Below are 15,428 nucleotides of genomic sequence, written 5' to 3' on the forward strand. Positions count from 1 at the left end.
TAGAGGTATACAAGCTAATGAGAGGCATTGATCGTGTGGATAGTCAGAGGCTTATCCCCAGGGCTGAAATAGCTAGTACAAGAGGGCATAGTTTAAGGTGCTTGGAAGTAGGTACAAAGGAGATGCCAGGGGTGAATTGTTTTATCTTATGCAGAGAGTGCTGAGTGCGTGGAATGGGTTGCCAGCGGCAATGGTGGAGGCAGAAACAACAGGGTCTTTTAAGAGACTCCTGGATGGCTACATGGAGCTCAGAAAAATAGAAGGCTATGGGTAAAGCCTAGGTAGCTCTAAGGCAGGGACATGTTCGGCACAGCTTTGTGGGCCGAAGGGCCTGTATTGCGCTGTCAGTTTTCTATGTTTCTACAAACAAGGCTGGCGACTTTCTCAAGACCAAAAAACGTACTGTCTATTTCACAACTGTTTACTTCATTCATCCAGACTATTTTGCAGCCTTTTCTGATATGACTGCTGTAAAAGCAGAAGTAATTTTCCTCTATTTACTCAACACAGATTTTCAAGGAGGTACATGAGCCTCAGCAAGTTGAACTGATTCTCAACATCTAAGCAAATATTCCAACTAATTGTAGTAGTGTCAGACACTGATTGGCAGTTAAAGTTAAGTGGCTCCTGGTCCTTGTAGCCGAACATGTGGATGCGATACTTATAGTTAGCCCCTCTGGAATTCCACAACAGAGAAAATTAATGTCATCCTCTACCAAGCTTCTAATTCCTATAGTGAAAACTCATGGATTTTTGAAATTCAAGCATTACAGTTGTGCAGCATGTCCATTCCACCTCCTTACATTACCCTTCGATATTTTGTGCAACACAACCTCAGCTTACAAATACAATTCAAACACACAATTCATGGTCATACTATTGATTGAATTGAGATAAAGAAAAATCTCAGTCTTGTACTGAAGGAAATAAGCACTGGTATATCATTCTGTGAAGGAACGTTGTTTATTTGTTGGTATGATTTAGCCACAAATTAACATCAACACAGGCTTGGGTACTGAAACATTTTGCAATTTGTATCAGGAAAGCTCAGCAAAAGCCATTTTCCCAGGACGGTTTTACAGTTCACTTGTCTGAAGAATAAAACTTTGTAAACACCTTTTAAAAGTTGATGAGGATTGGAAAAAATAAGCATCATACTTTTGGTTTGTATATAAATTATCCATTTCTGTTTTTTTTTTGGTGCCAGCAAGATTAGATTGAAACAGATTTTGCTAAATACAAGTAAATGGGGAAAATGATGTAATGCATCTTTGAGATGATATATAAAGCACAACTTCAGACCAAGGTAAGAGCTTTGTTTGCCCCTTTCTCCAGTAAAACTGCCATAAAGCCAGTTCTAACCACACTTCAAAGAAATGAACTTTTCTGGCCAAATACTGCTCATTTTTACCTAAGTATGGAAAATATTTACTCTAGTCCTATGTGATAAACTGTTATGGCAAGTTAGAGGCAAGGAAGGAACAGGAAATATCCAAAGGTATGTTTTAACCCAAGACATCCATTGTTAACAGATGAAATTAACAAATCTTCATATTCCAATTTAGTTCCAATTGTGTTGTTTCCTTTTTACGCCTTGTGGCACATTTGGTGGCTTTTTTAGCCATTTCCTTAGCAATTATTCCCCCCCCCCCCCCCCCCCACAATGTTGAGTTGTTAGCTCAACACTCAACCCAGCATGGATGGAAAGTGTGCAAGGGGGCAGCTGGATTCGTACCCGGGGCCATTTGCCTCAAAGTCCAGTGCGAGTGCCACTGCACCACGGGCCAGCAATTTTGTTCCGAAGCATGGTATATTTCAATTTTTCTCTATTTTCTCATGACGTAGGAGGCTTGTCAAATATATGGCAGCTCTGACTGCAATTCAGTTCCCTTAATTTCCCACCTTCTATCAACACTCTCCACTTCGACAACTTACTGGCAATTTAAATTACATCTTTGGAAGCTGGGAGGAAAGTGACTAGCAAAGGCTGGCCATGAAGTACAGGGGATATACACTGTTAGGAACTTGCTGGGACTTGCACACACAAACATTGGCAATTCCTCTTGGAACTGCTGGTCCTTCCCTGCACATTCTAAACCATTTTGTATTTTGAATCATGTCCTCAGAATCAGCTACTTTCCTCATGACTCTGCTCCTCATGATCAGATTTACTAGTAAACATGACCATTCTACACTACATTACTTAATCCAATTACATTCAAAAATAGTCACATTGTCAATACCAATCCTTCAGATACTGAATTCCATATTATTCAAAAACAATAGAATATTTAAAAACTCATTACTAAAAACATAGAAAACCTACAGCACAATACAGGCCCTTCGGCCCGCAAAGCTGCGTCAAACATATCCATACTTTAGAAATTACCTGGGGTTTCCCATAAGCCTCTATTTTTCTAAGTTCCATGTACCTATCCAGGAGTCTCTTAAAAGACCCTATCGTATCTGCCTCCACCAACATCACTGGCAGCCCATTCCACACACTCACCACTCTCTGCATAAAAAAATTACCCCTGACATCTCCTCTGTACCTACTTCCAAGCACTCTCATGCCAGCCATTTCAGCCCTGGGAAAAAGCCTGACTCTTCACACGATCAATGCTTCTCATCATCTTATACATCTCTATCAGGTCACCTCTCATTTTCTGTCGCTCCAAGGAGAAAAGGCCAAGTTCACTCAACCTATTCTCATAAAGTATGACCCCCATTCCAGGCAAAATCCTTGTAAATCTCCTCTGCACCCTTTCTATTGTTTCCACATCCTTCCTGCAGTGAGGAGACCAGAACAGCGCACAGTACTCCAAGTGGGGTCTGACCAAGGTCCTGTATAGCTGCAACATTACCTCTCAGATCCTAAACTCAATCCCATTATCGATGAATACACGATATGCCGCCTTAACCACAGAGTCAACCTGCACAGCAACTTTGAGTGTCCTATGGAGTCGGACCCCAAGATCCCTCTGATCCTTCACACTGCCAGGAGTCTTACTATTAATACTATATTCTGCCATCATTTGACCTACCAAAATGAACCACTTCACACTTATCTGGGTTGAACTCCATCTGCCATTTCTCAGCCCAGTTTTGCATCCTATCAATGTCCCAATGTAACCTCTGACAGCCCTCCACACTATCCACAACACTCACAACCTTACTGACATCAGCAAATTTACTAACCCATCCCTCCACTTCCTCATCCTGGTCATTTATAAAAATCACAAAGAGCAGGGGTCCCAGAACAGATCCCTGAGGCACTCCACTGGTAACTGACCTCCATGCAGAATACGACCCTTCTACAACCACTCTTTGCCTTCTGTGGGCAAGCCAGTTCTGGATCCACAAAGCAATGTCCCCTTGGATCCCATGACTCCTTACTTTCTCAATAAGCCTTGCATGGGGTACCTTGTTAAATGCAGAAATTTGAAATACAGATACACTACATCTACTGCTCTACCTCCATCAATGTGTTTAGTCACATCCTCAAAAAATTCAATCAGGCTCATAAGGCACAACCAGCCTTTGACAAAGCCATGCTGACTATTTCTAATCATATTATGCCTCTCTAAATGGTCATAAATCCTGTCTCTCTGGATCTTTTCCATCAACTACTGAAGTAAGACTCACTGGTCTATAATTCCCTAGGCTATCTCTACTCCCTTTCTTGAATAAGGGAAGAACATCTGCAACCCTCCAATCCTCCAGAACCTCTCTCGTCCCCACTGATAACACAAAGATAATTGCCAGAGGCTCAGCAATCTCCTCTCTCACCTCCAACAGTAACCCAGGGTACATCTCGTCCATTCCCAGTAACTTATCCAACCTGATGTTTTCCAAAAACTCCTGCACATCCTCTTTATTAATACCTGTAGGCTCAAGTCATCTCTATAATTGCCAAGATTCTTTCCTGTAGTGAATACTGAAACAAAGCACTCATTTAGTACCTCTGCCATCTCCTCCGGTTCTATACACACTTTTCCACTGTCACACTTGATTGGTCCTATTCTCTCACGTCTTATCCTCTTGCTCTTCACATACTTGTAGAATGCCTTGGGGTTTTCCTTAATCCTGTCTGCTAAGGCCTTCTCAAGGCCCCTTCTGGCTCTCCTAATTTCATTCTTAAACTCTTTCCTGCTAGCCTTATATTCTTCTAGATCTCTATCATTACCTAGTTTTTTTGAATCTTTCATAAGCTCTTTTCTTCTTGACTAGATTTACAACAGCCTTTGTACACCATGGTTCCTTTAGCCTACCATCCTTTGCCTTTCTTATTTGAGTGTACCGATGCAGAACTCCACGCAAATAGCCCCTAAACATTTGCCACATTTCTTCTATACGTTTCCCTGAGAACATCTGTTCCCAATTTACGCTTCCAAGTTCCGGCCTGATAGCCTCATATTTCCCCTTACTCCAATTAAACGTTTCCCTAACTTGTCTGTTCCTATCCCTCTCCAGTGCTATGGTAAAGGAGATAGAATTGTGATCACTATCTCCAAAATGCTCTCCCACAGAGATCTGACACCTGACCAGGTTCATTTCCCAATACCAGATGAAGTACAGCCTCTCCTCTTGTAAGCTTATCTACGTATCGTGTCAAGAAACCTTCCTGAACACACCTAACAAACTCCACCCCATCTAAACTCCTTGCTCTATAGAGATGCCAATCAATATTTGGGAAATTAAAATCTCCCACCATGACAACCCTGTTATTATTGCACCTTTCCAGAATCTGTCTCCCTATCTGCTCCTTGATGTCCCTGTTACTATTGAGAGGTCTATAAAAAAAACACTCAGTAGTTATTGACCCCTTCCTGTTCCTAACTTCCACCCACAGGGACTCGGTAGACAATCCCTCCATGACTTCCTCCTTTTCTGCCACCATGACACCATCTCTGATCAACAGTGCCACGCCCTCACCTTTTTTGCCTCCCTGTCTGTCCTTTCTGAAACATCTAAAGCCTGGCACTCGAAGTAACCATTCCTGCCCCTGAGCCATCCAAGTCTGTGTAATGGCCACAACATCATAGCTCCAAGTACTGATCCACGCTCTAAGCTCATCCACTTTGTTCATAATACTCCTTGCATTAAAATAGACACATCTCAAACCATCGGTCTGAATGCATCCCTTCTCAGTCTCCAAGCTTTCTTTATTTGTGAGCCAACCGCCTCTTGCTCCGTCTCTTCAGTTCGGTTCCCACCCACCAGCAATTCTAGTTTAAACTCTCCCCAATAGTCTTAGCAAACCTCCCCACCAGGATATTGGTCCCCCTGGGATTCAAGTGCAACCCGTCCTTTTTGTACAGGTCACACTTGCCCCAAAAGAGGCCCCAATATTCCAGAAATCTGAATCCCTGCCCCCTGCTCCAATCCTTCAGCCACGCATTTATCCTCTACCTCATTCTATTCCTATACTCACTGTCATGTGGCACAGGCAGCAATCCTGAGATTACTACCTTTGAGGTCCTGCTTCTCAACTTCCTTCCTAATTCCCTGTAGTCTGTTTTCAGGACCTCCTCCCTTTTCCTACTTATGTTGTTGGTACCAATATGTACCATGACCTCTGGCTGTTCTTCTCATTTCAGGGTATCGTGGACCCAATCAGAAACATCCCGGACCCTGGCACCTGGAATGCAAGCTACCATCCATGTTTCTTTCCTGCGTCCACAGAATCACCTGTCTGACCCCCTAACTATAGAGTCCCCTATCACGGCTGGCATTCTCTTCACTGTTGCTTCCCCCAGGTAAGTCATCCACCCCCTCCAACAGTACTCAAACAGGAGTATTTATTGTTAAGGGGGACAGCCACTGGGGTATTCTCTAGCATCCGACTCTTGCCCTTCCCTCTCCTGACTGTAACCCACTTATCTGTCTCCCGAGGCCCCAGTGTGACTACATGCCTACAACTCCTCTCTATCACCTCCTCACTCTCCCTGACCAGACGAAGGTCATCAAGCTGCATCTCCAGTTCCCTGACATGGTCCCTAAGGAGCTGCAGCTCGACCCACCTGACACAGATGTGGCTGACTGGGAGGCAGGGTGTCTCCAGGACTTCCCACATCTGACACCAAACAGAACACTTCCTGTCTGTATTCTACACAGGCAACCTACCTCACCTCAATGCGTTATTGCAGAAGCCTGTTGAGCCAAAGCCCTCCTACTCTGTCTCCCTCTACTCCTGAGCCCGCTCTATAAAGCTGTCTCCTTTTAAACTCTTTTCACTGTTCTAACTGGCTGACTTCCACGCACTTGCACAATCGTACCTCGAATTACTGTACTGTATAAAAGTTTCTCACCATTTCTTGGACTCGACCTTTTTCCAAATTCAGGTCCAGTTTATTGTTCGATGAAACTTTGACAACTTCATCCTAAAGCAGAATTTCAAATTATTATTCTAAATGTGGAAACTAGTTGAAATCATTAAAGTCCAAAGGACATTAATTCATCGTATTTTGACAAGTATTCATGGTATTTATTAAACATTCATTAAATTAGCCAAACAATACCCATGTTTTTAAATGTTATGTTAAAAATTCCTACACTGCTTTGAGAAAAATCAGTGGATTTGTCACATGTGCACGAGGGTACACAGGATCGAAAGGCCAAAGTCGAAAATAGAACCAAACTGGACTGATGGGCCCAGGACGCAGATCAATCATGATCTGACTGAATTGTGGAGATTTTTTTTATATAAAAGTGTGAATGTCCAACTTCTTTCCCTATGCTCTAGGAGATAGCACTGCACAAAACATTAAAATTCACTTGAAATAAAAGAGAAATTTAACAACTGTTTAAATAAATCTATTCTATAATTTCAATACCTTTGATGACATTGTTCCATTGAACTATAGAACAGTTAAATTTCAAGTTTACAAGAAAAATAGAAATGTTTTTGTCATTGAGGACCTGGGAAGCATGTGATAAATGCTCATAGCTCCACTGGTTTTATCGTGCCTTAAATACACCGAGCCTAATAGCTACAAAGCAGATTTTACCAATGATCTTAAGATGAGGTTGATTAATTGAAATGGGCAATGTTAGGAATATAGTAACAATGCTTTTAACTAGCTTCCCTCATAAACTGGCCAAGTATCAGTATTTCTGAGCCTTTCTCAGACAGCAGTTTACAGCTGTGGGGAATACTCATGTCTCTGCACCCAAAGATAAAGGGTCATTTTAATTGAGTAGGCAAAAATCTCAATTTCCTAATAACTGTTGTAACCTATTGAATGCTGCACACTAATGATCATTACAAGCTTTTGCTTTTTGCTTTCCTCTGAGCTATATGGCATAGATCTGTCACATTTGAGAAGTTACTTTTAGTACACAAATTCTGTACAGGATATATTCAATAGTGTATGAACCTTCATGAAATTTCCAGGGCTCTATAGAATCATGCACATAAAAGTAACTGCAAATGTAACAGTTAATTGGTTTTCAAGTCAGCACCACTGCAACTTGTGAGCTGAGTATGCTTATAGATTACACAATAAAGTTTCCTGACATTCAAATCAAACCAATAGTTAAAAAAGATTGACAGTGGAAAATTCTCAATTAAAAAAGTTCACAAAATTCAAAACTGTGGTTAATCTGTACAAGATATTTTATGATTTGAAAGAACCCTATGCTGCAGTATACATGCTGCAATTTGAAATATTCTTGTATCCCATCGAGGTTTGTACAAGAAATACATTACAGACTGCTCTAGCCAACAATTCAAATGCATTTTGAACCACTGCACTCACACTCCTAATACTGTCAGGCTTAAAATAAACATTGTATAAAGATATTCTTCCTCTTAAAAATGCATATTTCAAAATCAATTTCTGAGTTTTCTTGCCATTCTTATTTTTGAGAAAGTTGTAGAATTAGATTATGCAAATGAATTATTAAAGATGCCATTTTATCCAGACTAAAATTTCAAAACTTTCCAGGCCATAAGTTAATAATTTCTATGATTTCTAAAATACTATTACATTGGTAATGAGAACAAAACCTATGACTGATTGAGTGAATCAGAATCAGACTTAATATCACCAGCAAATCTCATGAAATTTAACTTAGCCGTAGCAGTAAACTGCAATCTATGATAAATGCAGAAAAAATCCAATTACAGTAAGCATTTGTATTTTAAGTTAATAAAAATAATGCAAAAAAATTTAAAAATATGAGGTAGTGTTCATGGATTCGATGTCCATTCAGAAATCAAATGGCAGTGAGGAAGAAGCTGTTCCTGAAACCAAGTGTGTGCCTTCAAGCTTCTGTATGCCCTTCCTGACACATGACAATAAGAGGGCATGTCCTGGGTGATGAGAGTCCATAATAATGGCCATTGCCTTTCTGAGGCACCAGCCCTTGAAGACATCTTGGATGCTACGGAGGCTAGTACCCAAAATGGAACTAGTTTTACAACTTACTTACGATCCCGTGCAGTAGCAACCCCGCACCCCCCCACCCCCCCAGCAATGCAGCCTGTCAGAGTGCTCTTCGCTGTACATCTATAGAAGTTTGAGTGCTTTAGGTAACAAACCAAATCTCCTCAAACTCCTGAAGAAATAGAGCCACTGCCTTGCCTTCTTCACAGCTGCATCAATATGTTGGAACCAGGTTAGATGCTCAGAGATCTTGGCACTCAGAAACCTGAAATTGCTCACTCTCTCCACTTCTGGTCCCTCTGAGTATTGGCTTGCCTTGTCTAACCTTTCCTGAAGTCCACAATCAGCTCTTTGGTCTTACTGACATTGAGTGCAAGGTTGTTGCTGCGACACCACTCAACTAGATGGTACATCTCACTTCTGTACGCCCTCTCGTCTCCATCTGAGATTCTGCCAATAATAGCTGTATCATTAGCAAATTTATAGATGGCATTTGAGCTATGCCTAGCCACACAGTCATGGGTATAGAGAGTAGAGGGCTGGAGAAGATTGCCAGTATTGATAATCAGCGAGGAGATGTTATTATCAAGCCACATAGATTATGACCTTCCAGTTAGGAAGTCGAGGATCCAATTGCAGAGGGAGGTACAGAGTTTTTGTAGCTTTTTTTAATCAGGACTGTAGGAATGATGGTGTTGAACACTGAGGTATAGTCAATGAACAGCACCCTGACATAGGTGTTTGTATTGTCCATGTGCTCTAAGGCCGCCTGAAGAGCCATTGGAATTACATCTGCTCTAGACCTATTGTGGCAATAGACAAACTGCTGTGGGTCTAGGTCCTTTCTGAAGCAAGAATTGATCAGCCATGACCAACCTCTCACAGTCATCACTGTAGATATGAGTGCTACTGGATGATAGTCATTAAGGCAGCTCACATGACTCTTCTTGGGCACTGGTATAATTGTTGCCCTTTTGAAGCAGGTGGGAACTTCTGACCATAGCAGTGAGCGATTGAAAATGTCTTTGATTGCACCCACCAGTTGGATGGCACGTTTTCAGAGCCTTACCAGGTACTCCATCGGGGACTGCTGCTTTGGAAGGATACACCCTCCTGAAAGACAGCCCGATGTCAGCCATCCTTCGAGACAGAGACCACAGGGTCACCGGGTGCAGCAGGAATGCTCATAGCTGTTATATTCTCCCTTTCAAAGAGGGCAAAAAAGACGTTGAGATGGTCTGGCAGTGAAGCATTGCTGCTGTTCATGGTGTTGTGTTTCGCTTTGTACTAAGTAACGTCCTGCAAACCCTGCCAGAGTTGAAGTGCATCCAATGTTGCCTCTAACCTTGCTCGGAATAGTTTCTTTACTTTTGAAATAGACCTCCACAAGTCATACCTGGTTTTCTTGCACAGACCAGGGTTGTCAGATTTAAATGCCACAGATCTAGCCCTCAGCAGCTGACGAAACTCCTGATTCATCCACAGCTTTTCGTTTGGGAATGTACAACAAACTTTCGTAAGCACACACTCATCCACATAGGTTTTAATAAATACAATGGAAAGCATTCACGATCCCAAGCTATCTTTACTTCATTGTTCAAACTGCCTCTAACTTTTTTTTAAATGATACCGCATGACCACCTATGAACTTGGCATCAAATGGTTCCTCTCCTTGTATTAATCGCATTTCATAATTAATGAAGCAATTATTTTTCACTGTAAAACATTAATTTGTCCATTCCACAACTGACCCAAACCCAGGATTAATGGACAACAAACTGTGCAAATGCAGCTATGAATAAATAGCAATAATGAGCATGAAGTATCAGGATAAAGGAGTCCTTAAATGAGTGTTTAAGAACTTTTGTTCAAGAATCTGATGGTTGAGGGGCAGTAACTGTTCTTGAACCTGGTGGTGTTAAGTCATGAGGCACTTGGACCTTCTACCTGAAGGCAGCACCGAGAAAAGAGGATGGCCTGGTGATGAGAATCCTTAATAATGGATGCTGCTTTCCTACAGCAACATTTCATGTAGATGTGCTCAATGGTTGGAAGGGTTTTACTTGTGAGGTACTGGGCCAAATCCATCATTTTTTGTAGGATTCTCTGCTCAAAGGCATTGGTGTTCCCATACTAGGCTGTAATGCCACCAGTCAGCACACCTTCTACCACACATGTATTGAAGTTTGCCAAGGTTTTTGATGACATGCTGAATCTCCACAGGCTCCTGAGGAAGTAGAGCTGCTGCCGTGCTTTCTTTGCAATTATATTTATGTGATGGGTCCAGGACAGGCCTCTGAGGTAGTGACACCCAGGAATTTAAAGTTATGACACTCTCCACCTCTGATCCTTAAATGATTCTTAGCTTATGGATCTCTGGTTTCCCTCTCATGAAGTCCACAATCAGTTCCTTGGTCTTATTGATTGACTCAAATTACTTGACTAACATCCTTGCGGGAAGGTTTGCTAGTGCTGCTCTGGAGGGGTTAAACCAGATTTGCAGGGGGAGGGGAACCAGAGTGTTAGAGGAGATAGTGAGGTGAAGGATAAAGGTCATGCTAGAGCTGCAAGTATAGTGCATGAAGTAAAGCCAGACCTAACCTATAAAGAGGCTTTGAGGAAAGAGAAACAGAATAAAGGGTGTAAAGGTAGTAAAGTGGAAGGGCTAAAGTGCGTGTACTTCAATGCAAGAAGCATCAGGGACAAAGGTGATGAACTGAGAGCTTGGATACATACTTGGAATTATGATGTAGTGACCATTACAGAGACTTGGCTGGCACCAGGGCAGGAATGGATTCTCAATATTCCTGGATTTCAGTGCTTTAAAAGGGATAGAGATGGGGGGAAAAGGGGAGGAGGGGTGGTATTACTGGTCAGGGATACTATTTCAGCTACAGAAAGGGTGGGTAATGTAGCAGGATCCTCTTTTGAGTCAGTATGGGTAGAAGTCAGGAACAGTAAGGGAGCAGTTACTTTATTGGGAATATTCTATAGGCCCCCCGGTAGCAGTAGAGATACCGAGGAGCAGATTGGAAGGCAGATTTTGGAAAGATGCAAAAATAACAGGGTTGTTATCATGGGTGACTTTAACTTCCCTAATATTGATTGGCACCTGATTAGTTCCAATGGTTCAGACAGGGCAGAGTTTGTCAAGTGCATCCACAACGGATTCTGGTCACAGTATGTTGACCGGCCAACTAGGGGGAATGCCGTACTAGATCTAGTATTAGGTAACGAACCGGGTCAGGTCACAGATCTCTCAGAGGGTGAGCATCTGGGGGACAGTGACCACCGCTCCCTGGCCTTTAACATTATCATGGAAAAGGATAGAATCAGAGAGGACAGGAAAATATTTAATTGGGGAAGGGCAAATTATGAGGCTATAAGGCTACAACTTGCCGGTGTGAATTGGGATGATGTTTTTGCAGGGAAATGTACTATGGACATGTGGTCGATATTTAGGGATTTCTTGCAGGATGTTAGGGATAAATTTGTCCCAGTGAGGAAGATAAAGAATGGTAGGGTGAAAGAACCATGGGTGACAAGTGAGGTAGAGAATCTAGTCAGATGGAAGAAGGCAGCATGCGTAAGGTTTAGGAAGCAAGGATCAGATGAGTCTATTGAGGAATATAGGGTAGCAAGAAAGAAGCTTAAGAAGGGGCTGAGGAGAGCAAGAAGGGGGCATGAGAAGGCCTTGGCGAGTAGGGTAAAGGAAAACCCCAAGCTATTCTTCAATTATGTGAAGAACAAAAGGATGACAGGAGTGAAGATAGGACCGATTAGAGATAAAAGTGGGAAGATGTGCCTGGAGGCTGTGGAAATGAGCGAGGTCCTCAATGAATACTTCTCTTCGGTATTCACCAATGAGAGGGAACTTGATGACGGTGAGGACAATATGAGTGAGGTTGATGTTCTGGAGCACGTTGATATTAAGGGAGAAGAGGTGTTGGAATTGTTAAAAAACATTAGCATGAATAAGCCCCCGGGGCCTGACGGAATATTCCCCAGGCTGCTCCACGAGGCGAGGGAAGAGATTGCTGAGCCTCTGGCTAGGATCTTTATGTCCTCGTTGTCCACAGGAATGGTACCGGAGGATTGGAAGGAGGTGAATGTTGTCCCCTGTTCAAAAAAGGTAGTAGGGACAGTCCAGGTAATTATAGACCAGAGAGCCATACGTCTGTGGTGGGAAAGCTGTTGGAAAAGATTCTTAGAGATAGCATCTATGGGCATTTAGAGAATCATGGTCTGATCAGGGACAGTCAGCATGGCTTTGTGAAGGGCAGATTGTGCCTAACAAGCCTGATAGAGTTCTTTGAGGAGGTGACCAGGCATATAGATGAGGGTAGTGCAGTGGATGTGATCTACATGGATTTTAGTAAGGCATTTGACAAGGTTCCACACGGTAGGCTTATTCAGAAAATCAGAAGGCATGGGATTCAGGGAAGTTTGGGCCAGGTGGATTCAGAATTGGCTTGCCTGCAGAAATCAGAGGGTTGTGGTGGAGGGAGTACATTCGGATTGGAGGGTTGTGACTAGTCGTGTCCCACAAGGATCGGTTCTGGGACCTCTACTTTTCGTGCTTTTTATTAACAACCTGGATGTGGGGGTAGAAGGGTGGGTTGGCAAGTTTGCAGATGACACAAAGGTTGGTGGTGTTGTGGATAGTGTTGAGGATTGTTGAAGATTGCAGAGAGACACTGATAGGATGCAGAAGTGGGCTGAGAAGTGGCAGATGGAGTTCAACCCGGAGAAGTGTGAGGTGGTACACTTTGGAAGGACAAACTCCAAGGCAGAGTACAAAGTAAATGGCAGGATACTTGGGAGTGTGGAGGAGCAGAGGTATCTGGGGGTACATGTCCACAGATCCCTGAAAGTTGTCTCACAGGTAGATAGGGTAGTTAAAAAAACTTATGGAGTGTTAGCTTTCATACGTCGAGGGACAGAGTTTAAGAGTCGTGGGGTAATGATGCAGCTCTATAAAACTCCGGTTAGGCCACATTTGGAGTACTGCGTCCAGTTCTGGTTGCCTCAATATAGGAAGGATGTGGAAGCATTGGAAAGGGTACAGAGGAGTTTTACTAGGATGCTGCCTGGTTTTGAGATAATGAATTATGATCAGAGATTAAGGGAGTTAGGGATGTACTCTATGGAGAGAAGGAGAATGAGGGGAGACATGGTAGAGGTATACAAGACATTAAGAGGAATAGACAGAGTGGACAGCCAGCGCCTCTTCCCCAGGGCACCACTGCTCAATACAAGAGGACATGGCTTTAAGGTGGAAAGTTCAAGGGGGATATTAGAGGAAGGTCTTTCACTCAGAGAGTGGTTGGTGCGTGGAATGCACTGCCTGAGTCAGTGGTGGAGGCAGATACCCTAGTGAAATTTAAGAGACTACTAGACAGGTATATGGAAGAATTTAAGGTGGAGGGTTATATGGGGGGGGGGGGGCAGGGTTTAAGGGTCGGCACAACACTGTGCTGTACTGTTCTTTGTTTTTTGAGCAGATCTATTGTAGCTTGAACACATTCTCAGCTGTGAACACATTCGTCAAATGTTTTTACAAAGTCTAACCAGAGTATCATATTTTGTCACAAACTGTCCAGAAAAATGTTGGGGGCTTAACCACCCTTTTTAAATATCATCCACAGAATAATACTGCATAGATGTCAATTCTCCAGTCTTGATATGGGCTCTACAATTTCTTTAGCTTTTTAAGATAAAATTCAAATTTATAACCATAGAACAATTACAGCATGGAAACAGGCCATCTCTGCCCTTCTAGTCTGTGCCAAACGCTTAATCTCACCTAGACCCACTGACCTGTACTCAGCCCCTAACCCTCCATTCCTTTCCTGTCCATATACCTATCTAATTTTACTTTAAATGACAAAATCGCGCCTGCCTCTACCACTTCTACTGGAAGCTCGTTCCACACAGCTACCACTCTCTGAGTAAAGAAATTCCCCCTCATGTTACCCCTAAACTTTTGCCCCCTAACTCTCAACTCATGTCCTCTTGTTTGAATCTCCCCTACTCTCAATGGAAAAAGCCTATCCACATCAACTCTATTAATCCCCCTCATAATTTTAAATACCTCTATCTAGTCCCCCCTCAACCTTCTACGTTCCAAAGAATAAAGACCTAACTTGTTCAACCTTTCTCTGTAACAGAACAATGACTTCTGTAAAATTTATTCATTTTAAACTCATTAAATATTTGCAAAAGTAGTCTTTACACTAACTTACTTCTGTTCCCAACATATACGTGCTTTATGTTCTCAAAAACAGAAATAGAGGAGAAACCTTGAGATAAAAATAGCACAAAATGACAAATAACCCAAAGTATCATCTGCATTTACAATGACAGTGTCTTGATGATGTTGGATTTTTGAATTTGTATAGTAACTTCCACATCATATCACCACATTTTCTGGTGCAGGTGATGGTAATTCTGGGCACTGGACCAGGTTAGCATGACTTTCCTCCCTTTATTGCTATTTGAGGGTTAATATCTTTCCAAATCTTGAGTCTTAATTTCACCTTTTCTTTCTGGAAAAAAATATGGAATCAAGATACTGATGGTGGCTGTTACCAAACTCAGAGCAGAGCTCAGATGTGGGGAGGGTGTGGTCACTATGTGAGAAAGGAACCAAGAGCACATACATTGTAAAGAAATAGTCAAAGTATTCATTTCCTGTACAAACACTGATGTAGCAGCATCTTATAAATACACTTAAAGACCACTACCCCTAAAATTTCTACTGTTAACATTTCCAGTTCTCAATTTATCAATTAGTACATCTGGAATACCAATAAAAGACTTACAGTTAACTGCTTTTTTAATTGTTGCAATTCAATTTTCAGTTTCTGAAAAAGAAATCATGATTAGTTTTTAAAACTTTGCAGTGAAGACCAGATTTACACAACTTCTAAAATATTTTCACTCAGCTACATGTACAGTATCTTTTAACTCAAAATTAAAAACTACCTCTACCAGCTTTCACTCTAAACATAGAAAGATGGCCCATTTTCATTCTTA

General features: G+C 42.1%; 1 protein-coding gene across 3 annotated transcripts in view; it reads right to left on the minus strand.

Annotated features, from left to right (window-relative positions):
* mcur1 (mitochondrial calcium uniporter regulator 1) overlaps positions 1-15,428 on the minus strand; it is a 57,501-nt gene that overhangs the window by 11,410 nt on the left and 30,663 nt on the right. For all 3 annotated transcript variants that reach the window (XM_073023926.1, XM_073023925.1, XM_073023927.1), the window contains 2 exons: positions 15,215-15,256; positions 6,312-6,383 (listed from right to left, as the gene is read on the minus strand). In XM_073023926.1, coding sequence (XP_072880027.1) covers positions 6,312-6,383; positions 15,215-15,256 — 114 coding nt within the window. The remainder of the gene's footprint in view (positions 1-6,311; positions 6,384-15,214; positions 15,257-15,428) is intronic.

This window comes from Hemitrygon akajei, chromosome 20 (assembly GCF_048418815.1).
Source record: "Hemitrygon akajei chromosome 20, sHemAka1.3, whole genome shotgun sequence".
NCBI classification, from domain to species: domain Eukaryota; kingdom Metazoa; phylum Chordata; class Chondrichthyes; order Myliobatiformes; family Dasyatidae; genus Hemitrygon; species Hemitrygon akajei.